General features: G+C 38.1%; 1 protein-coding gene across 1 annotated transcript in view; it reads right to left on the bottom strand.

Moving 5' to 3' along the window:
- UBE2R2 (ubiquitin conjugating enzyme E2 R2) overlaps positions 1 to 25,502 on the bottom strand; it is a 101,415-nt gene that overhangs the window by 3,682 nt on the left and 72,231 nt on the right. The window contains exons 3-4 of the mRNA XM_040631532.1: positions 12,481 to 12,578; positions 2,804 to 2,938 (exon numbers count right to left, since the gene is read on the bottom strand). Coding sequence (XP_040487466.1) covers positions 2,804 to 2,938; positions 12,481 to 12,578 — 233 coding nt within the window. The remainder of the gene's footprint in view (positions 1 to 2,803; positions 2,939 to 12,480; positions 12,579 to 25,502) is intronic.

The following is a 25,502-nucleotide window of genomic DNA, read 5'->3' as shown; positions in this document are numbered from 1 at the left end:
CCATTGTATTTCCCCTGCCTCGTCTCACACCAAACTCAGTGCAGTCCCAACAACTCTTCTTAATTCAATAATCCTGCCATTTACACTTAGAGTAGGTTCCAAATAGCCTGTGCAGGGTTCCAATGTCGCATGACACACCTGCCTCCCACTTCATTCTTGTCACCCAAAATATATAGGCCATCCTGGTCCTTTTTCTTTTTTAGTACCTTGAACAACACTTATTTTTCCGTGTGGATCGGTTTTTCTTCTCCTGATTTTACACATGGTTGGCTGCTTATGTCACTCAGATCTGAACTTAGAAGTAGCTTGTTCTGACAACCCAAGTTAAAGCAGCCACCTAGTCACTCCTGCACATTATGCTACTTAACCACTATCTAATCATTTTTCTTTTTATGATCTTGCCCATTTGTTAACTTTTCTTCCCCGTCCCCTTCGCCCCCCGATGTGAACTTCACTGGAGAACTTGTCTTTCTTCTAGTTCCCTAATGCCTAGAATACAGCCTGGCACATACAGCTGTGCAAAAAAATGACTGACTGGATGGGTGGAAGGGTGAAGTTTCCTTCAACAAGTATGAAAACTGACCATAAAACAACAAACTGCCCCCCTCATCTTCTTTTGCTGCCTCTAATAACATGGTTCTCCACAGATCTTGCTGTCTGCCTTACTTGGCCCAGCCTGACATCCTGGTGTTGCTGATGCATCCTGGCTTGAATCTCTCCCCTCTCTGTCTCTCCCTGGGCCATCTTAGTCATTCCCATGGTTTTTACCACCATTCCCTTTCACGCTGACAGCTCTCAAAAACCATCAGGCTCCAGCCCCTACCTTCTGAGGCCTACACCGTTCAATAAGCCTTTGGGATGTCTCCACCCTGTTTCAATAGGAACCCTAACTCAGCAGCAAGTCTGCAGTTGTCATTTTCAACCTCTATGGCCAGCTTCTCCCATTTTTCTTCTAAGAGTATTACTTCCTAAAATCATAAACCTCACTCCAAAGCCCCAACTATTTTCAAATCTGTTTTCTTACTGCCACTGCCTCTGTTTATTCATCTTGGCTTCTCCTCCCTATCTCAGCCTCCTTTGGTCAACTAGGATTCTTTCAGAACTCATACCATTTTCCCTTCCCTTCCTAAAATCTTCAAGTGATACCCCACCACTCCTAAGATTAAGGACAAAAGCCTTTTATCGTGGCTTCAAATGTCTTTTAAGATCTGATGGCTCTCTGATTTTCCCATTTCTTCTGAAATGAGAATTTACATTCGAGCAACGTAAAGCTGCTTACAGTTCTCTCATCATGCCATGCTGTTAGCTACCTGTGTTTTAGCAAGCTTGTTTCCTCCCTGAAGGGGCTTTCTCCTTTCCCTTACTACTTGAAAAAGTCATGGTTATGAGGTATTACCTCTCCTAGGAACTCCACAGCATTACATATTCCTTCCACTGTATCTTGTTTATGCTCATAAAGTATGTATTTGCACTCATCTTATTATATGGTCATTTGTTTACAAATTCTTGCTAAGTAAAGTGTGAACTCCTCAAGGAGAAAAGACTGCCTTCATGACCTAACAGTACCTGACATGAAGCTGGTGCATAATAAATGTGGAAAGAATTAAAGAATGAGATAAACCCATAAATTAAGAAACAGAATACGAATTCTTCACTTACTAAATCCTATCTTTCCTTGAACATCAGGCTCAGGCTTTAACCCTGACTATTTTATGAAGCACGCCCATCTTTCAATCTTCAACCTACTCCAACTCCTCCCAATGTCTAGGTCCTTACTATTTATACTAATTATCTTCAGTCTTTGGTATACATCAGTCAGCTAGGTGGCTGGTAAAAACGAAATACAGATGCCCAGATTTTACCCTTACAATCTCACTAAATGACTATGGATATGGAAGGGGGGTTTAAAGATGATTCTAGTGGGCAGAAAGCTTTGAAAACTGCTCATCTATATATTATTCAGCTATATTTCTATGCAGTTTTCCTTTTTTTTTTTGTATATCACATGACATCGTGCTCACTAGAGTTACAAAGAGGGACTCTATTTGTATAAACTGTAGTGCTTACTAAACTATGTGCAGAATGTGCTGGAACTGTCCTTGGAGCTCTATTTTAAGGATATAAAAACATAACAGTACTAAGAGGAAGTGAATTTATTGCAATTCAAGTATCAATTCCTAGGTACTATTAAGAAGACCTTAAGTCCTACTCAGGGTATGATCGAGAGATGAATGGTTCAGCCCCAATACCTTCTACTTTTTCCTCTTTTATACAGATAGAAAAACCAAAGACCCAAAAAATTAACTGGTAAAAGGTCATCTGAGGGGTGACAGAGCTATGGGTGGATTCCAACTCTCCCAAGGAGAGGAAGCTAGAAGGGCTCTGTTAAACAATATACTAATGTGGCTGATAATGATGATACCTAGAAGATACTTGCTGCTGTGGTCAACAGGGCCAATAAACTATATGGCTTCATTAAAATTTTTAAAAACAATGTCCAGAATACTCTGGGTGTTTGCTACACTTAATGGACATACTGAAAGTTCTGAAATGATTCAGAGGCAAAGCTGCGAGCTTCACTGGTTCAGAACCTGGAAGTTTTGGCTGCTTCTAGTGTGTGCATTCTCAAAAGCCAAACAAACTCATTAGGCTCAGGCAGAAAGCTCTTCCCAAACAATAAATCTAATTGAGAGAAATGGAGTGGATATTTTAAGTCTGATTTAAAGCCATGGTTCTAGGATATACTTTAGTTCTGTATGAAGACCTGAAGTAATCAAACCGAAGGGAAAACAAAACACCTTACCTAATGATTTCAGCATATTCTTTGTCTTTTCCTTTACTGTCCCTCCATTTCCTGAACATAACCGAAGCATCCACATTGGCTGGGGAGAAGGTGTTGGGCTCATTGAGCAATGAGATTACACTTAACAGGATAGTCCTAGAAACAGGAGGGGGGGAAAGGGTCAGCAACCGATATTCATATTTACAGGATCCAAAAATACTATGCTTTTAAATTTAATACAATATGAGACCTTAGGGGAATAGAAATAGAATATAAAATTTTATTTTCAATACTCAGCTGGTTAGGCTAGAATAAAGCTGCTAACTAGGAGACAAAATAAAGGAAATCTGTGAGCCGAACATAAAGGTCATGTTGCAGGGCACAGAATAAACTCTGTACAGGGCATGCTCTCAAATGGCTACATGTTCCAATCTGCAGAAAGTGGAAGCTCAAAAGCTTTTCAAATTACAAATTTTGAAAACAACAAATTAAGTACAATAGGAAAAAGCAAAAGAAAACAAAATTAGCTTTTTGGGGAGATGGTAAAAATGATCCTGCTCCACACATCCACTTCTTATCATGGCTGCTAAAGAGGATCTGAAAAATGGTATTACATACAAATGTATTTATTTCCCATACTTCTGAGGGAAGAAAGACACTTAAAAGCAGGAAAATGGAGGAAAACAATAGCCCAGACAAGGAAGAACTAGTCTCTGAATGATGGAAATCTTTATTCAAAAATATTTACTTAAGTACTTAGTGTGTGCCAGAGGCACCAACTGTGATGTTGGGTGTACAACAGTGAGCAAGTTAGATGCCATCCCTTCTCTCCCAAGGTTTGTAAGTATTGTGGGAGATAAAACAGGCAATTTTCGTCTCCATATAAAAAACAGCTTAACCACACATTTTTCTGTTGGAAAAATAACCAGAACAGGTTCCAAAAAGGTTTCAAATTATTACCAAGCTTCTTTTCCCTAAAAGCTCTGTGCATGTGCATGTATGTAAGGAAAAAATGGGGAGAAAAATTAAATTTCTCTACCTTTTCTCATTGTTGCGAGGTTATAGATTGTGTTGTTGCAAAATAGCCTTTTGCTCCTGCCCCAAGCAAAAAATAAAGGGAGGGAGCCAGGCAATTAGATGTTTGATTTGATGATACCTTTTCCTAAAAAGGGTAGAGAGTTTCTGTTATGTGATTATACAAGATTATGACAAAGGCGCTTTCACAGACAACTTTCCCATCTAGTTAAAATCCATCTCTCTCTCTCTCTCTCTCTCTCTCTCTCTCTCTCTCACACACACACACCTTTCTATTAGGTTAAGAATAACTCCTTGCCCCTCCCCACCAAGATTCTCCTGGATTTCTTCAGTAATTACATTATAAAATAAAGATTAAAAGAAACTCATCACTGCCAATGATGGGAAATGGACTGACATAACATCCTAGAAGCAAAACCTGTGTGTAGAAAATTACAAAGAACTGCCTCAGAAGAAAACATATATAAAACCTGTTAGATAAATAGGATAGGACAAAGTGTGGTATAAAGAGGAAAAAATACTTTTATTGGTCTAGATCAGCACTGAATACAACTTTCTGTGATTATGTAAATAATCTGTATTATCCAATATGATAACCACCAGCCACATGTAGCCAGTGAGCACTCTGAAAGGTAGCTTGTGCTACTGAAGAACTAATTTTTACATTTAATTTTAATTTAAACAGCTACATGCAGTTAGTGGCTACCATACTGGACAACTATTAAAATACTACAATAGGAAATACAATTTTTAAAACAGTGAATTATCAAGGTGCCTGGGTGGCTCAGATCGTTGGGCGTCTGACTTCAGCTCAGGTCATGGTCCCAGGGTCCTGGGATCAAGCCCCGCATCGGGCTCCCCGCTTAGCGGGGAGCCTGCTTCTCCCTCTCCCTCTGATGTTACCCCTGCTTGTGCGCTCTCGCTCTGTCAAGTAAATAAAATCTTTTAAAAAAATAAAATGGTGAATTATCCATTCCTAAGAACTTTTTTTTTCAAATTTATATTCAATTAGCCAACATATACTACATCGTTAGTTTCAGATGTAGAGTTCAATAATTCATCAGTTGCATACAACACCCAGTGCTCATCAAGAACTCACTTCTGATACCATGTACTTCTACACTGAAATCCATGACGCTTTCAGAAAAAGTGTTAGGCACTATACTAGACTGTGGAAGTAGCTAACCCAGTATGTTTTCATTTCACTTCTTCCCTTCCTCTGGACAGCAGGATTTTTTTTTTTTTAATGGGAAATCCATTCTGTTGGTTCTGGTGGGGTTAATCTTCCCCAATATCATGCCACACCTTCGTACACACAACCTACCTAACCACATCAGCAGATGTATCACCAGTGCTGGCCAAAAGATTCCATCCATCTAGTCATGATGCTGGTTTTGGGGGTATGCATGTAACCCAAGATGGGCCAGTCAGAACCCTGGTAGAAATTATGATGTCCTCATCTAATAGAAAGGCAATTACTTTTTATTCTTGATTGAATTGACAACTGTGAGAATAAGGAAAGTCTGGAGCAGGTGGCCATCTTTATCACCAAGTGGTTAAGAGTCTGCCTAATAACAAGGCCAATGGAACGCAAAGCAGAATTAAGACTTTTTTCTCTAACAAAGATTCCTGATGTAATTCATATACAACACCATATTTAAACTTTCCCAACCAGTATGCTGTGGATGGGTTACAAGTAAATTACCTATTGATTCCTGTAGGTAGTTGGGTAGGTGGGACCTGGGATAACCTGAGCCTCTGCAACTACTTCTGGTCAAAGGAGCCCCTTCAGTTTACTACACTGTGATCTACAAATACAATAATTTCATTTTTATCTATGTATCATTACTGGAAAAGGTCTGGGAGTAATGTCATACATAATTTAAACTGTCTAGCATTTGTACCAAAGTAATTTAACACAGGCATTATACCCTGGAGCATGTTGTAGACAACTCTGCAAGGTAAGTATTATTAACCCTATTTTTTTAAGTTAATTTTTTAAAAATAATCTTTACACCCATCATGGGGCTTAAACTCAAGACCCCAAGATCAAGAGTTGCATGCTCTTCTAAGTCAGCCAGGCACTCCTTAATCCTATTTTTATAGAAAGGAAAAAATGAACTCCTATGACAATACTAATAGAATGAGTAACACGGAACTGAATCGTGCAACTACTCAAATGGTTACATTTTTTTGTTGCCATCTTCTGTTAGTTTAAGCGTTCGAAAATCCTTATTCATTTACTGTATTTTTTTCAGAAGAAAAAAAGAAAGTAGAGAGGGTTAACAATAGGTGAATGAAAGACCAAATAACAAAACTATCAAATTAATAAACACAATGAAGAGGTCACTCATGTCCACTGAAGGGACTGGTTTCCTTCAGATCATAAACAAATGGGAAAGGGTCCAGAAAAACACTACAATTTACACTACTATGTAAATTCAGAGTTCCACATGAAGCTTTGGTTTTTAGCAGTAATATGGAGTTGCACTTGTCCATTTAGACAATTGTGTGGTGTTTAGACATAAATTTATTGGATTAGCAAAAACAGACTTTTGAGGACCCATCCCCAGACTCACTTCCTACAAAGAAAAATTCTATGCCCTTCTCTACTGCATGTTTGGAGGAACAGACAGGTCTGGTTGTCGAAGCAGTGTAAGGGTTTAACGTGTTAAAGCAGACCTAAATCCAGTAACAATTTGGGATAAAAATGAAAATCGGTTCTGAAGTGTTTTCAATTATTGCACAATTCCCAGGACCACCACCATTCCTGGATTTAGAGATACTCTAACAAATAAATGTGCTCCCTCCACCCTTGCCAGGGCAAGGGACTATGGTAGAAGTTTTCAAAATAGGGAATCTAGACCAAAATAAAAAAAACTCTCAGAGGAGAGAGGTGCAGACAAAAGGACAGTCAAAAGCTCTCCACTTTATATAGTCTTCAAATTCTTTTTTTTTTTTTTTTTTTTTTGGTTCATAGTTCTGATCTTTTTGGTTGTTTCACAATCTTTGTCAAAGAGATGTGGCTATCCTCTTTTGCATAAAAATAAGTTTGTAAATAATAAAGACACCAAAAGAAAATGAAGACCAATTAATCACACACACACACACACACACACACACACACACACACGCAATCAAAGAGCAAACTAGCAAGTTGTGAAGTTCATAGAGCCCAGACAGGTTTTAAAAACATCAAAACTAAAGTAGTATTTAAGGGAGATAAGAAATCAGAATTAGGGCACCTGGTGGCTCAGTTAGTTAAGCTTCTGCCTTTGTCTCAGGTCGTGATCCCAGGGTTCTGGGATGGAGCCCTGCGCTGGGCTTCCTGCTCACTGGGGGGCCTACTTCTCCCTCTCCCTCTGCCACTTCCCCTGCTTGTGCTCTCTTACTGTCTATCAAATAAGTAAAACAAAATCGTAAAAAAAAAAAATCAGAATTGGACATCTATGACCCAATGAGTAATACTGTATCTGTCCCTTTTCAACATACAGACAATGGTCAATGAGTTGGGTCTGGCCTCCCATTTTTAAAGTAAGCTCTACACCCAATGTGAGGCTAGAACTCATAACCCGGAGATCAAGAGTCACATGCTCTATTAAACTGAACCAGCCAGGTGCCCCTCCACCCCACACCCACCCCAGTTTTTGACCTCTCTTTGTTAGCTACTATGTCACCACAAGTACAACTTTAGGAGGGAGAGCATAAAAACTGGCCCTAGCACAACAAATAAGACCTGGCTTATGAGTCTGCCCGGAAACTAAGCAGGCAAAGTTTGGCATTTTGCAGGATTAAAGATTGGCATTTTTCTTCAATATTATACACATATCTCCAGGCAGTGTGAGGTAGAAAGGGTTCATTCTTAAAAGCCTAAACTTACTTTGACTCTTAAAACATACACATACACAGGAAGAGAAACAGAATGACTGACTGAGATTCTTAGGTTTTACAGGCATAGCCTTATTTGATGAAAACCGATTGGCAACTACAGAGAAGTGAAGCCCAATGCCTGACTCTTCCAGTTAACCCAGGTCCTTTTAATCTCTCATTTATGCCATTTCAAAAGATGGACCCATAACACCAGATGACCCAGTTAAAATTCAGTCCTTATTATGTATCTTCAAGATGGGAGAGGAATTTAAAGAGGACATCACGGCAAAGAAATCTGTCATGAGTGGGAAAATATGACCGTTTTTTTTTTTTTAAGATTTTCAAAAAAAAATTTTATTTGAGTGCACGTGCAAAAGGAGAGGAAGAGGGAGAAACAGACTCCACACTGAGCAGGAAGCCTGATGCAGGGCTCCATCCCAGGACCCCAGGATCACGGCCCGAGCCAAAGGCAGAAACTAAACAGGCACCCTGAAAATGAGACAGTTTCATGGGTCATATATTACAGTTTTTCTCTATGCCTCTAAAGCAACTAACAAATTTAATACTTCCTCCATGCAATCCTGGAGCTACTGCTGGCTGATATATCCCTGAAAACACATGGCAGGAATGAGAGTCTCAGATTAAAATACACAAAAACACAAAATCGGAACATTTCAAGAAGGAAATTTTTTAGGGGCGCCTGGGTGGCACAGCGGTTAAGTGTCTGCCTTCGGCTCAGGGCGTAATCCCGGCGTTGTGGGATCGAGCCCCGCATCAGGCTCCTCCGCTATGAGCCTGCTTCTTCCTCTCCCACTCCCCCTGCTTGTGTTCCCTCTCTCGCTGGCTGTCTCTATCTCTGTCAAATAAATAAATAAAATCTTTAAAAAAAAAAATACAGGTTGAGGCTGAAAAATCAAGTAATAGGATAAATATAGGTTAAAGGTACAAATAACCAGCTATAACTGTGTTGTATAAGGAATATGAGGGATGAAAAAGTAGAAATATATGAATTTTGCTAATGATCATAAAAGATCCTGTGCAAAAGAAGTGGTCTTTGATATATTCGTGCACCTGGGGGTATATAAAGTATCAGATCAGGTCTCCTTTCCAGCATCCCTTTTCACAATTGCTCTTTACAAAAGGCATGCATACCTTCCACACATCCCAAATATTCCTAGGATGCATTGCCCAGATGTAATAAAATGTAAAGTGTATAAAAGAAAGAGAAATTTACACATAAAGCCAATAGTTTTTCCTTTCTCATAAATAATCCTGTTAAAAGTGTAGAATGATGTTTTAAAAAAGTATTTTGGTATGTGATGGAGTACAATAAATTCAGACATGTATAGATAGGGGCTGCTGGAATTACATTTTCATTAAAAGGAACTTACTAATTCCACCTCTCATTATTATTAAGAAATGCATTATCTCTGAGGGAGAGTCCCATTAAAGTAAAGCATAAAGTATGGGGAATATGTGGTGATTCCTAATTTCATAGACATAATAAATTTTGGCAAAGTTCTATGCCTGATCTATCTGAGAATTAGAATTCATAAGCAAGATGGTTGTCAAGGTGAGGTATATCAACACACTTATTTGAATTAAAAAAGGGAGACACTTTTTTCTGATTTAAAAAATATATGGGCTAGATGTATAGAAATCCAAAATATATTTATTTTCTCAATTCTTTCTAAGTATACTATATTGAACAAGGTACCTAAAGGAATGAGTAATCAGCATAATTAACACATGATCAACAGTAATCTGATATGCTTGAACAGACTCTTTGGTATACACTTCCCAGAAGGTGAGAAGTAACTAACTTGGTAGAAACCAGTAAGAAATCCTTATGTAAGTCAAGAAGCTTCCCACTTTCCATTTTTAACAAATGTAGAGTTCCTAGTTAAGTTACTAGCTTTTCAGATCATTAAAAATGACTAACAAAGGGGCACTGGGGTGGCTCAGTCAGTTGAGTATCTGACTCTTGGTTTCAGGTCAGGTCAGATCTCAGGGTTGTGAGACTTAGCCCCGTGTGGGGCTCTGTACTGGGCATGGAGCCTCCTTAAGATTCTCTCTCCCTCTTTAAAGAAAAAAGATGTACAAAATGATTGAATAAATAAATGTATAAATACATACATATATACATATTTAGGTATTGATTTTAATCAATCTCCTGTGCAGAAGATTTTGAAATAATTTATACAGATATCTCAGCCTCATGGAAGTGTAATTCCCATTCCTTATGTGTTGGCTGCACCTATAACTTCCATCAAAAGAGTACAGAATGGAAAGGGGAAAACAAGGAACTTTACATGGGAGAAACCTAAAAACGAGTCCCAGCCAGGTGATGAATGTTAACATCAACAGTGGTAAGTCATGCTGATATTATGTACCCTTAATACAAGGTGATGACAATATATTTTACCTTCATGGTCTTCCTATCCAGTACTCATAACCCTACTCTAATAACCAGGAAGACATCAGAAAATTCCCAACCGGGGGACATTTTTACAATAACTGATCAGTACTCCTCAAAATTGTCAAGGTCATGAAAAACAAGGAAAGTCTGAAACTGTCACAGTTGCCTAAGGAGACATGCTTCTTAAATATAACTTGGTATCATGCATGGAATTCTAGAGAACTATCTTACTATCTTCACATTTTCAAAAATCTAAAACTGTTCTAAAATTTTAAAAGTCATTTAAAAGAGAAAACCTCGATAACAAAACCACAATGAAGTACCATGTCCCCCCACGAGGATGGTTATAATAACACAGATAATTACAAGTGTTAACAAAGATGTGGAGAAACAAATTCTCACTGTTGGTAGGAACGTACTATTTAGTGCAGCCATGTTGGAAAACACTCTGGCAATTCCTCAAAAAGTTGAACACTGAGTTATCATATGACCCAGCAATTCTATTCCTGGGTATATATCCAAGGGAATAAAAACGTGTATATGTAAAAACTTGTACATGATGTTTATAGCAGCATGATTCATAACAGCCAAAAAGTGGAAACAACCCAAAGGGACACTGAATGATGAATGGATAAACAACGTGTGGTATAAGCGTTCAATGGAATTATTATTCAGCCATAAAAAGGTATGAAGTACTGATTAATGCTACAACAAAGATGAACCTTGAAAAAAATGCTAAGTTAAAGAAGCCAATCACAAAAATACTACATACTGAATGACACTATTCCTGCAAAATATCCAAATAGGTAAATCTATAGAGACAAAAAGTAGACTGGTGGTTTCCTAGGGTTGCAGGTAGAAGTGTGGGGGTGGGAGTTGAAGGATAACAGATATGAGTTTCTTTAGAGGTGATAAAAATGTTCACGGGGCACCTCAGTGGCTGAGTCGGCTTGGTGTCCGACTCTTGATCTCAGCTCAGGTCTTGATCTCAGGGTCGTGAGTTTAAGCCCTGCATTGGGCTCCACACTGGGCATAGAGCCTACTTAAAAAAAAAGAAAAGAAAAATTCTAAAATTGATTGTGGGGATACTTGTACGACTCTACTTACATTAAAGAACAGTGAATTGTACACATAAAATGGGAGAATGGTTGGGCATGGGAATTATATCACAATAAAACGGTTTTGTTTTTTTAAAGACTGACAATTGATCATTGTGATTTTTGCCAAATAACTTAGAAGGAATTAAAAGCATTTAGTTTCACTGCCATATAAAATTTTATTCCATTGTCATATGTAAATACGGTCTCAATCATTGCATCTAATACGTCTGTTTATGTTATATATATTAGAATATATAATGTATATTACTCATACATTATGTATACATATGAAATTGAAGCTGTATTTCTGCCTCATTTTTTTTATAATGATTTTTTTTTAAGATTTTATTTATTTATTCGAAAGAGATAGAGACAGCCAGCGAGAGAGGGAACACAAGCAGGGGGAGTGGGAGAGGCACCAAAAGAACCCTGCACCTAAAAACATGCAACAGTGGGGGCACCTGGCTGGCTCAGTTGGTAGAGCATGCGACTCTTTGTTTTGGAGTTGTAAATTCAAGCCCCACGTTGGGTGTAGAGATTTCTCAAAATAAAATTAAAAAACAAACAAACAAACAAAAACCTATAAAAACATGCAACAGTGTACATAGTTTTTCAAAATTCTTTTAAGGGTTAGGTGACTAACTCCGAAACATACAGACCACTACTCCAAACAAACAAGTGGTTAAATATCCATCTATTTATAGACTGATTAACAGATGAATAATCTTAACATTGCACTGTGTGTTAGTTAACTAAATAGAATTTAAATAAAAATTAGAGAAGAAAAAAAGGATAATCAAAGGGAATCAAAGAAATACACAAGCCCTTCAAATCATTAAGAAACATTCACACACATATAAAACAAACAAAAAATAACAATGGAAGGTCTTTTAAAAGTAATAAGTACATGAAGTCAATTGAGTTTGTAAAGACAGATTTTTCTGCAAAATATAATAAGAATCCTAGAATAAGGAAGCAACCAATCCAAACATGGAAATCATGAGATCCAAAGATGCAGGATGGAACTTACAATAATTTAAAAGGAAGAATTCAGACTAGAAAAATCTTCTAAGAGGAACATAAAGAAATGAGTGACATATGCCATTACTGCTCTGTAAATATGACTCTGCAAAATGATGCATACGTGTTACTTTAAGCTCTAGCAGAAGACAAAACAACCAAGTACAGAAAGGATTCTTTTATATTTGTTAAAAGATAATATCCAATCTTCAGAACCACCTAAAAGCCAGATTATTCCTTACGTAAACCCTTACCTGACATTCTGAGTAGGATTCCACCTTTCAGAGGGCAGTTCTCCACTCTGTGGGTCATCTACAGGCGGATGAAGAATCGAAATGCATACGTCTCCATTCTATGAGACACAAACATCACATTCAGTAAATACTCAAAAATATGATGTAAAAAGGGACATCACTTCTGCTGAAGTTTCTTTTATTCCTAGAAAACTTGTTCTCTCATCATTAGGGGAGAAAACAATTCTGCTTTTTCTTCATCTTTGCAATCAATGTTGAAGATTTTTTTTTAAAAGACTTTATATATTTATTTGTGAGAGAAAGAGAGAGTGAGCTAGAGGGAGAGAAAGAGAATCTGAAGCAGACTCTGCCCTGATCGCAGAGCCCAATGAGGGGTTCAATCCCACGACCATGAGATCATGTCCTGAACCAAAACCAAGAGTCAACCACTCAATCAACTGAGGCACCCAGGCACCCCAACACTGAAGAATTATTAAACAGTTTTTGTATTATAAATATTAGTTCTGACCAATCTGCAAGATGTATTTCTTAGTTAAAAAAGAAGCACTACGTTTGTAGCACCATGCTTCTAAAAAAACTCAATTAAAAATAGAGAGGGGCACCTGGGTGGCTCAGTCGGTGGAGCGTTTGACTCTTGATTCTGGCTCAGGTCATAATCTTGGGGTTGTGGAATCAAGCCCCACACTGGGAATCAAGCCCCACACTGCCCTTCACCCTACCCCTCCCCCCACACCGTTCATGCTCATGTGCTCTAGCTCTCTTCTCATTCTGTAAAAAATCTTTCAAAAACAGACAAATATGACGAACTGAGATTCAAGAGTCTTGAGAAACAACTAAATATCTTTATTTTCAGACACATGTGAACCTAAAGTATATAAAAAGACCCCCCCCCCACAATTTGACCTTGCTTAAAATCTGTCCAGAGAGATGCTAAAATCACCTTTAACATCAACGGTTTCAATAATTATGGTTCACATAAACTGAAAACATGTCTCCCAACAACCGAACTATAACTCCCTCAGGATGTGGATAAAATTCCCTACTTTTTTGGGTAAGATTTTATTTATTTATTTGAGAGAGAGAGAGCACACAAATGAGCAGGAGCAGAGTGGGGAGCAGAGGGAGAGGGAAAAGCAGACTCCCCGCTGAGCAGGGAGCCTGACACAGGCTTCAACCCAGGACCCTGGGATCATAACTTGAGCTGAAGGCAGATGCGTAACTGACTGAGCCACTCAGGCATCCTTGGTTCGTTCATACATTTAAATTACAGGACCTAATCCATATGTACATTTAGCTTAAGTCAAACACATACGGATTGCCTACTATATGCATCATAGACCATTATTCAATAGAAAAGACTGAATAAGATATAGTCACCAATCTCAGTCTAAAATGAAAGACTCAAAATTCTAAATAGAGATATAACTAAAGTATAAAAATCTTACATATATAACCCAAATTTAGACATACACACAAAATACACAACCATATCAAGATAACAGAACATTTTTAAAAAGAGAATAAAATTTTAATAAAATACCAAATACTAAATTCTAAAACTTGTTAGATGCCATGAGGAAGGTAAAAAAAGCACAACAGAAACAAGGAGAGAGAAACTTAGGGTATATTTGGATAGAGGACACCTGCCACATGGTGTGGAAGATGAACTACAGGCTTAGAGTCTGAGAAAGCTTTGAGATGGGTCTTGAACAGTAAGTACAATTTTAACAACCTAGAGGAAATTTAGACATGAGTTAGCCCAGAGAAATAAACCAACATCATAAACAGAATATGCTTGGGTAGTTGTGTTTGTTTTGCATTGGTGCCATAAAAAAAAAAATCACAAAAATTGTTTTATACTTTTGTAGGTCAAAACCTGACACTGCTCTCACAAGGCTAAATTTAATGTGTCAGCAGCAATGAACTCTTTTCTGAAGCCTCTCAGAAAAAAATCTCTTTCCTTGTCCTTTCTAAGCTTCTAATGGCCACCCACACTCCTTTGCTCTTGGTCCCCCCTCCTCCATCCTCAAAGCAAGCAGTGTTGCATTTCTCTGGGCCTTTCTTCCATAGTCACATCTCACACTCTCATTTTCTGCCTACCTCTTCAAAAGGACTCTTTGGGTTACATCGGGGCCACCTGGATAATCCAGAATAATCTCTTTATTTTTAAGGTCAGCTAATGATTATCAACTTTAATTTTTCTTTACATATAAGCTAACATATCACAGGTTCCAGGGATTGGGATGTGGACTTCTCCAAAGGACCATTATTCTACCTACCACAGTAGTGAAGAACCCACTTGTAATGAAAAATAGAGTACAAAAATTAGACCAGAGGAATATGTTACTTTGTTCTGAGTTTAATAACTACATACACAAAATTTCTAAGCAGTGGAATGACATACACAGATTTGTACTTAGAAACAACATTAAAAGATGGGCATCTCAACTGATGCAAGCATTTGACAAAATCCAAAACTTTTTCATAAAAACACTCGAAAAACTATAAATAGAAGGGAAGTATTTTAATATTGTAAAGGGAATTAAAAAGAAAACAACAACACAGCTAGTCTTACACTAAATGGTGAAATCTTTTTTCTTAAGATCAAGAACAGGACAAGGATAACCATTTTTACCACTGCTATTTAATACTGTCCTGGAAGTTCTAGCCAGAGCATTAAACAAGAAAAAGGAATAAAAGGCATACAAACTGGAAAGGAAGAAGTACAATTTTTTTCAAAAATGACAAAGAAAATTCCAAAGAATTCACAAGCTACCTACTAAAGCAAATAAACAAATTCAGCAAAGTTGTAGGATATAAGATCAACACTCAAAAATCAGAATCACCTCTCTATACCAGAAATAACCTAAACAGGGTAACTTAAAAAGGATATTAAGAAAAGAATTCCATTTACAATGGCATCTGAAAGAATAAAATACCGAGGAATAAATCTAACCAAGGAGGTGAAAGATTTGTACACAGAAAACTATAAAACACTGCTCAATTAAAGATCTAAGTAAAGAGAAAAACATCCTGTTGTTAGTGAGTAAAAAGACTAAATAGTAACATAGCAACATTCCCCTATTTGATCTACAGATTGAAATCCTAATAAAATCCCTCACTTCCCTTTTTCCAGAAATTGAGAAAATGATCCAAAAATTTATACAGAATTTAAGGGACCCACAACAGCAAAAACAATCTTAAAAAAGAAGAGTAAAGGGGAGCCTGGGTGGCTCAGCCAGTTAAGCATCTGATCTCAGGGTCCTGGTATTGGGACCCACATCGGGCTCTACACTCAGCGCAGAGTCTGCTGGTCGCTCTGCCCCTCTCCCGGCTCATGCACAGAGACTCTCTCTCTCTCTCAAATAAATAAAATCTTCAAAAAAAAAAGAGTAAAGTCAGAACTCACACTTCCTGATTTCAAAACTTAGTATAAAGCTAAAGTCAACAAGACAGTTTAGGACTGGCATAATGATAGACCTACAGACCAACAGACTAGAACTGAGAGTCCCTAAATAAATCCATATATCTATGGCCAAATGATTTTTGACAAGGATGCTAAGTCCATTCTATGGGGAAATAATAGTCTCTTCAACAAATGATGGCAGGATAACTGGAATTCCAAAAACAAGAATGAAGTTGGATTTGTACCTTACACCATATACAAAATTAACTCAAAATGGAACAAAGATCTAAGAGCTAAAATCATAAAATTCTTTAAAAACAAAACCGGGGCGCCTGGGTGGCTCAGTTGGTTAAGTGACTCTTGATTTCAGCTCAGGTCATGATCTCAGGGTTATGAGATCAAGCCCTGCGTTGAGCTCCCACTGGGCTTGGAGCCCGCTTAAGATTCTCTCTCTCGTCCTCTCCGTCTGTCCCTCTCCTCTCCTTCTCTAAAAACAAAACAAAACATAGGGGCAAATATTCATGACCTTCGATATGGCAATATATTCTTAGGTAGGACACCAAAAGCATGAGCAACAAATAAAGATAAACCAGACTTCACCGAAATGAACAACTTTTATGCAAAGGACACTATCAAGAAAATGATTTTAAAAAGTCCTATAGATAATGAAGGAAATATCTCCACGTTACATATTTGATAAGGGTTTAATATTCTTAATTATATAGAACTCCCGCAACTCAAAGACAAAAAGACAAACCAGCCAATTAAAAAAATGGGCAAAGGACTTGAACAAGCATTTCTCCAAAGATGATACATAAATGGCCAATAAGCATGAAAGGATGCTCAACATTATTAGTCAGTAGGGAAATGCAAATCAAAATGACAGTAAAATATCACTTCACATTCCCTTGTGATGGCCAGAATTAAAACAAAAATTAAAAATAAGTATTAGTGAGGATGTGGAGAAACAGAAACCCTCATACATTGCTGATGGGAATATGAAATGGTTCATCTGCTGTAGACCATCTGGTCATTCCTCAAAAAGTAAAACAGAATTACCATTTGATCCCATAATTCTACTAGGTATACAAGCAAGAGAACTGAAAAAAGTATTGAAGCAAGTACGTATATACACATGGTCACAGCAGCACTACTCACACATCCAAAAGATGGACAAAGTTCAGATGTCCATCAATAGATGGATGGATACAATGGAGTATCATCCAGCCATAAAGATAAATGAAGTATTGGGGTCCCTGCATGGCTCAGTCGATTCAGCAGCCAACTTGTGGTTTCGACTCAGGTTATGATCCGGCAGTCGTGAGATTGAGCCCTGTATCCGGCTCTGTGCTTAACATGGAGTCTGCTTCAGATTCTCTCTCCCTCTCCTCTAGCTTGTGTTCTCTCTCAAATGAATGAATAAAATCTTTTTTTAAAAAATGAAGTACTGATACACAATAAACATGGAGGAACTTCCAAAACATTAGGCTAAGTGAAAGCCAGAGACAAAAGGTCACATATTGTATGCTTCCCTTTATAAGAAATATCCAGAATAGATAAATACACAGAGACAGAAAGCTGGGGGCATGGTTGTCAGAGACTAGGACTAGGGGAAAATGGGAATGGGGAGAAACTGTGTTGTGAGTAAGGTGTTTTATGCAGGAGTGATGGAAATACTTTACAAATAGAGATGATAGTTGCACAACACTGGGATCATGTATTAAAGGCCACTGAATTATGTTCACTTTTTTTTTTTTTAAGATTTTATTTATTTATTCGACAGAGATAGAGACAGCCAGTGAGAGGGGGAACACAAGCAGGGGGAGTGGGAGAGGAAGAAGCAGGCTCATAGCGGAGGAGCCTGACGTGGGGCTCGATCCCAGGACCCTGGGATCATGCCCTGAGCCAAAGGCAGACGCTTAACCGCTGTGCCACCCAGGCGCCCCTATGTTCACTTTAAATGGTTCATTTTATGTATGTGAATTTCACCTCATAAATTATTTTTATTTATTATAGCTATTATTTTTAAAGCATGGTGGAAGTTCTAGGTCTCCAGAAAGGCAGTTCTTTTCCTCTTTTTTAAGATTTTATTTATTTGAGGGGCGCCTGGGTGGCATAGTCGTTAAGTGTCTGCCTTCGGTTCAGGGCGTGATCCCAGAGTCCTGGGATCGAGCCCCACATCAGGCTCCTCTGCTGAGAGCCTGCTTCATCCTCTCCCACTCCCCCTGCTTGTGTTCCCTCTGTTACTGTCTCTCTGTCAAATAAATAAATAAAATCATTAAAAAAAAAAGATTTTATTTATTTGAGAGCGTTTGCACACGAGGTGGTGGGAAGGTGTGGGGGACAGAGGGAGAAACAGACTCCCCGCTGAGCAGGGAGCCTGACATGGGGCTCAATCTCAGGACCCTGAGATCATGACCTGAGCCGAAGGCAGATGCCTAATTGACTGTGCCAACCAGGTGCCCCCAGAAAGGCAGTTCTAAATGTAAAATGAAGGCTATCTGGCCGAGGCCCCCTCCAAATCCATTTAAACTAAAATCTCCAGTATTTTAACAACTTCTCCCCAGGATTCTGATATGCAACCAAATTTGGGCACATCACTGCCTAGGGAAATCTCTTCCCTGTACCTTAAAGTTAGAGAGAATGCATAAGATATGCAAATCCACGAATATAGCTACATAATATACATTAAATCCTGCTTGTCAAAGACTATTTACAAACCAGAGCCCAGCTCTACAGAAGTACAAATTTGGTGGCCTAAATATTATGATGTTCTAAATGATAGCTAACGTACCTATACTGAAATCCTTCAGGTTTGTATACCCTCACAGAGCAAACTAGTGTCCTTATTTAAATTTTTTTGAAGAAAAACTATAAGGAAAAATGAAAAATCCAAATAAAGCATAATGAAGAATTCGAACTTTTAATAATGTATATTATTAAATTGCATTTGCTAGGTAAAATTTCAACACCAAATCAGAATCAAAATCCTCTGGTTTCTGGTTGACTTTCTATCTTATTCATTTGATTCATATAAACCAAGATGAAAGTCACACAGGAACATTCTACAAAACTTTAATGATTTAGAAATAAAGAATATTTTACAAGTCGAATAATGATGACTTGTTTTAATTATGGAAACAATTTAAAAAACAAATATATTTTACTGGGTACAAAAGAAAAGTTATGTCAAATTATCTTAGTAGCTAAAGCAAACAAAATATTTTAGGTTACACACTTTTGATTAGCACATAAGAAAGCATTCTGTTCATCTGAAGAATCTTTAAATGAATTCAAAGAGAAACGTTTTATGCAGGTCCATTTTTAAAGACCACTGAGTAAAATTATGTAAATTTTTAATGTTCATCAAATGCACACTTTAAAAAGTGATAATAATAAATACTGATAAGAAAATTTTAACAAGCACTCAGCATCTTTATGTAGATTAAAACCACAGAGTTCAGGCATGCTTCAATGATTTAATAACATAATACAGAAATAGAATTTGTCTCACCTCTATAGAGGAACAGAGAGCAGCTATGGACAAGTAATGTATGTTTTAACTTCCCCATTCCACACTTTACTGCAAATAAAGTCTGTAGTTTACTTAACAGTATTGTACCAAAGTTAATTTCTTAGTTTTGATGAATGTACTATTCTTGTATAAGATGTTAACATTAGAGAAACCTAAGTAAAAGTTATATGAGAACTTTCTGTACTATTCTGGAAACGTAAGTCTAAAATTATTTAAGAAGTGGGTTTATATTTCATTTTAATTTTTTTAAAAGATCATACACACACACATTTTTAAGATTTTATTTCTTTATTTGACAGAGAGATAGAGCCAGAGAGCACAAGCAGGGAGAGGGGCAGAGGGAGAAGGAGAAGTAGGCTCCCCACAAGCAGGGAGCCCAACTTGGGGCTCCATCCCAGAACCCCTGGATCATGACCTGAGTCGAAAGCAGACACTTAACTGAATGAGCCACCCAGGCGCCCAAGACGTGGGTTTAACATTTTTAGTATGTTTATAACACCTAGAGATTAAAATGCTTTCACTTTAATGAAAATTTTAAACGTTTTAGAATTTTTAAATTTTTATTTAAATTTTATATGAAGTAAGTTTAAGAATAATGAACTTTAAGCAGTTTATCCTAGCACTGAAAAATCATCAGAGAACATAATATTACAACTTTATTTGTAATCAATTTTAATAGGACTTCTTTGGTTTCATTACTTGATTCCTGGGTGGAATGACAAAGTAAATTCCCAGAGAAATCACAGAAAAACCACAGCTCTATTAGATAATTCCACCAAAAAGGGAAATTTAATAATTTAAGAGAAAGAAATGTACATTAAATGAGCAAAGAAGATGGAGCAGAACTAGGTGAGCTATCATTTGTTGCATTATCTAACAATTTTACAGAGCGTTATCAAATAAGAAGGGAGTAAACCCTTATTTTAAAACATCTTGCTATTTAAAGGGTTCAAATGTACTTCCTAATTATACCCGCTGTGAACATAGTGGTGTACACAAAGCACAGAAAGACCATACATGGATGGGAAGGGAGGAATGGTTGAAAAAGATAGGTATCTGGGATGGTTTATTTTGTATGTCAACTTGACAGGGCTAAGGGATGCTCAGACAGCTGGTAAAACATTACCTCTGGGTGTTATGTCAGGATGTTTCCAGAAGAAATTAATATTTCTATCAGTAGACTAAGTAAAGAATATCCACCATAATGGGGATAGGGATCCTACTGGGGCAAGCAGCATCCAATCTGATGAGGGCCTGAATAGAACAAAAAGGCAAAGGACAAATTCTCCTAAGCTGGAACACTGCCAACTCTGGGTTTTTGGGCCTTGGTACTCTAGGATTTGCACCAGCAGCTCCCTAGTTCCCGGGCCTTTGGATTCAGTCCAAATTATATCTCAGCCTTCCCAGTTCTACAGCTTGCAGAGATTGTGCAATTTCTCAGAGTTTATAACGATGTGAGCTAACTTGCATAATAAACCTCCTCTAATATGTGTCTCTACATATGCTATTGGTTCTGTCTCTCTGGAGAACCCTGACTAATACAGTATTACTATTGCTTTTACCTGGTCTTCTCTGTATAATATTAAAATATAATTTATGATTACAGCTTTACTGTAGAGGACTCTTGTCATATGCAGTTCTTTCAATTTCTGAAAAGCTGATAATGGCATATCATCCATTTAAATTATTACAAAGATCATAAACTATGTGTAATTAGGCCATTCACCACTCACAAAGCCTAAATTTTATTATTCTAAAAAGTTATGGTTCTCTGCAGAGAACTTTGGCAAAAAACTTTATACAAGATACCAGAGGGCTAGCTCGCTCTCTACTTAAGCCATGTGAGGTCAAAGAGATAAGCCACAAGAGTCTTCAGAACCCAACCGTGCTGGTACCTTGATGTTGGACTTCTACTTTCCTAACCTGTGAAAAAATAAATTTCTTTTCTTTAAGCCATCCCCTATATGATATTGTTATGGCAGCCCAAGCTAAGACAACATGTCTTAGGAAAAGCCTATTAAAACAGTAGGATCTTAAAAATACTATATCCTAGGGCGCCTAGGTGGCTCAGTTGTTAAACATCTGCCTTCGGCTCAGGGCATGATCCAGGGTCCTGGGATCGAGCCCCACATCGGGCTCCCTGCTCTGCTGGGAGCCTGCTTCTTCCTCTCCCACTCCCCCTGCTTGTGTTCCCTCTCTCGCTGGCTGTCTCTCTCTCTGTCAAATAGATAAATAAAAATCTTTAAAAAAAAATACTATATCCTAAAGATCATCAAATACTGTGTGTTTTCCATTCAATTTTGCAGTGAACCTAAAACTACTCTAAAAAATCAATCTATTCTAAAAAATAATAATTTTTTTCAGGATTTTTATTTATTTATCTGACAGATAGAAAGAGCACAAGCAGGCAGAACAGGAGGCAGAGGGAGAGGGAGAAGCAGGCTCTCCACCTAGCAGAGAACCCGACGTGGGGATCGATCCCAGGACTCTGGGATCACAACCTGAGCCAAAGGCAGACACTTAAGTGACTGAGCCACCCAGGCGCCCCTTAAAAAACTTATCTACCTATCTATCTATTTATTTAATTATTTATTTTCTTAAAAAAAATTTTTTTAAAGATTTTATTTATTCATTTGAGAGAGAGAGAGAGAGCGCGCACGAGCACACAAGCAGGAGGAGAGGCAGAGGGAGAGGGAGAAGCAGACTCCCTGCTGAGCCAGGCAGGAGCCCGATGTGGGGCTCAATCCCAGGACCTGGAGATCATGACCTGGGCCAAAGGCAGATGCCCAACCATCTGAGCCACCCAGGCACCCCCCCCCCCAAAATTTGTTTAATAAATGATAAAGAACAAGGAGATTCTGAGTTGCCATAGCTATAAAATTCAGAGTGAATTACAGTATGTATGAAAACCTCATTTTAATACATGGTCTGTGGGGAAATGGAGTTTGCTGGTTGTCTACTTTGAAAATGCAGTTACCTGTAACCAGGAAACTATTTTTGAGCTCACTCAACATATTACAAAGCAACTAGGAGTAGAATGATTGATGACAAGTTCATATTAAATTTCTTTTGGGGGCACCTGGGTGGCTCAGTCGTTAAGTGTCTGCCTTTGGCTCGGGGTGTCCCAGGGTCCTGGGATCGAGCCCCACATCAGGCTCCATGCTCCGCTGGGAGCCTGCTTCTTCCTCTCCCACGCCCCCTGCTTGTGTTCTCTCTCTCACTGGCTGTCTCTGTCAAATAAATAAATAAATAAATAAAATCTTTAAAAAATAATAATAATAAATTTCTTTTGTTTTCCAAGCTTCCCCTTGATGTTTATAAATTTCACAAACTTGTCAACAATAAAGGAAATGTTAAAATAATTAAATTCACCCAGATAACACTGCAGTATTTACCACTTTTGGGGCTACAGTAGTGTGTCCAGGGATATATTTAACAAAACTGTAAGCAAGCTCTTGTGATTTTTAAAACTTGACATAATAAACTATACTTTAACAATAACAGTCTTTACAATATTTATTTTTACTCATTCATTCATTCATTTAGTAGGCTCCATGCCCAGTGTACAGCCCAACAAGGGATTTGAACTTTAGACCCTGAGATCAAGATCTGAGCTGAGATCAAGAGTCAAACACTCAACCAACTGAGCCACCCAAGTGCCCCTACAATATTTATTTTTAATGCCCATGAAGTTAATAGATCAAAAAAACTCTTTTTAAATAAAGATTTTATTTTTTTATTAGAGAGAGACAGAGAGAGAGCACAAGCAGGGGGAGCGGCAGACAGAGGGACAAGCAGGCTCCCTGCTGAGCAGAGATCTTGACGCAGGATATGCCAAGACCCTGGGATCATGACCTAAGCCGAAGGCAGACACTTAACCAACTGAGCCACCCAGGCGCCCCTACCAAAAACTCTTTCATCAAGCCAAAACTTTCCCTGGCATTTGAGTAGTCTGCTTTTGTTTTTTGATTGGGTTGTTTCAATGCCCCGCCTCCCCTACAGTTCTATTCTAAATAACTCTGCAGTAAACTTTTCAATGACAAGAGCATTTTGACATTGAGGTCCACCATGAGTCCACCTTAGGTGGACAACACAGGTGGGTGAGTAGAGAACAACCACCAAGAATATCCCTTTGGCCAAGAAGCATGAGCCCTATTCTCTAGAATCACAAATACTAACATAGGCCCTCAAAAAAAGCTCAATTCTGGGGCACCTGGGTAGCACAGTTGGTTAAAGGTAACTCTTAGATTAGGCTCAGGTCGTGATCTCAGGGTTGTGAAATCAAGCCCCACATCAGGTTCCATGATCAGCGTGGACCCTGCTCGAGATTCTCTCTCCCTCTCACTCTGCCCTTCCTACTTGTGTGCACTTGCTCTCTGTCTCTCTAAAATAAATAAATCTTTAAAAAAGAGTTCAATTCTGACACCAGTTCTAAATGTAGCAAAGATAAATTTACTTATGTCAGAAGTGTCTCTTATGACCACCATAACTACATCGAATTAAATTCCTAACTATGACTTAATCGCCTTTTTTTTTAAAAGAAAACATTCATGGCATGGAAAACAACTGCATATTTGTAAAATATTTATGCTTTACCATCAAAATTTTTATTATGAATAAGAAAAATATTTTAAAAAATAATGATCAAATGCTAAATCTTTTTTTTTTTTTTTTTTAAGATTTCTTTCTTTATTTATTTGACAGAGAGAGACAGAGACAGCCAGCGAGAGAGGGAACACAAGCAGGGGGAGTGGGAGAGGAAGAAGCAGGCTCCCAGCAGAGGAGCCTGATGCAGGGCTCTCTCCCAGGACTCTGGGATCATGCCCTGAGCCAAAGGCAGATGCTTAAACAGCTGAGCCACCCAGGCACCCCAATCGAATGCTAATCTTAGAGAGACAGAACTAAATAGCCTACCTTAATAGTGAAAAAACAGTGGAAAGGGGAGTTCACCTATTTATTCCTTCACAGTTCTGAATCCTTTTCCTTGTTTTTTGTTTCTTTTTTGAGAGGGGTTTGGGAATTAGATAACTTGAGATGGAAACAAGTGAATACATGGCTTTAAGGAAAATTAGTTCTCAATAACAAAACAAAAGCTTGTGTCTTCTCACTTCTCTCCTGTTATCTAATATGTGTGTGTGTGTGTGTATATATGTGTATATATGTGTATATACACACACACACACACACATACACATATATTACATGGACAGAAACACAAAAATATTTCTGTGCATACTGAAATCACTTTGAACTTACATTAACAGCAAACTGCTTCTATTTCTCTCTCCTACAATGGGTAAATTAGTTATACAGACTAATATAAAGTATTCATCATTGTTTATTCATATTGTGATTATGTCAAATACTAAAGATACCAAAACAATATTCTGAGAGCTTATTTCTGGAAATGTAACTACATATCACGTTTTGAGCGCCAGTTTGTCCTGTTTAAAGAAGAAAAGAGGAGTGCCTGGGTGGCTCAGTCAGTTAAACATCTGACTTTTGATTTCGGTCAAGATCTCAGGGTTGTCAGACTGAGCCCCATGTGGGGCTCCTCACTGGGCATGGAGTCTGCTTAAGATTCTCTCTCTCTCCACCTCTGTCCCTCCCCACTTCTTAAAAAAAAAAAAAAGAGGGGCACCTGGGTGACTCAGTCAGTTAAAGTGACTGACTCCTGATTTCAGCTCAGGTCATGATCTCAGGGTTGTGAGATCAAGCCCCGCGTCGGACTCCGTACTCAGTTGGGAGTCTGCTTGGGATCTTCTCTCTCCCTCTGCCACTCCCCCACCCACCCACACACACTCTCGCTCTCTCAAATAAATAATAAATAAATGAAAAGGAAAGAAAAGAAAAAAAAAAAAGACGACAATAACACCTCACAGAAAAAGCAAGTTGTGAAAAACACTAAAGCTGCTCCAGTGTGCTAATTTATACAGATGGAGATCCAAATTCAGGACTCTAGAGTAAGTTCTCCACTTACTGCCTACAAGCATTTCAAAGACTACGCTGCTCTGTTTCTGGAGCAAAGGAGCTTTCCAATAACCACCAGGCCAAAAAAAAGGGACTACATAACTAGTGCTG

This window comes from Ursus maritimus, unplaced genomic scaffold, assembly GCF_017311325.1.
Source record: "Ursus maritimus isolate PB19 unplaced genomic scaffold, ASM1731132v1 scaffold_17, whole genome shotgun sequence".
NCBI lineage: Eukaryota > Metazoa > Chordata > Mammalia > Carnivora > Ursidae > Ursus > Ursus maritimus.
This window is presented reverse-complemented; position numbering and strand designations above follow the sequence as displayed.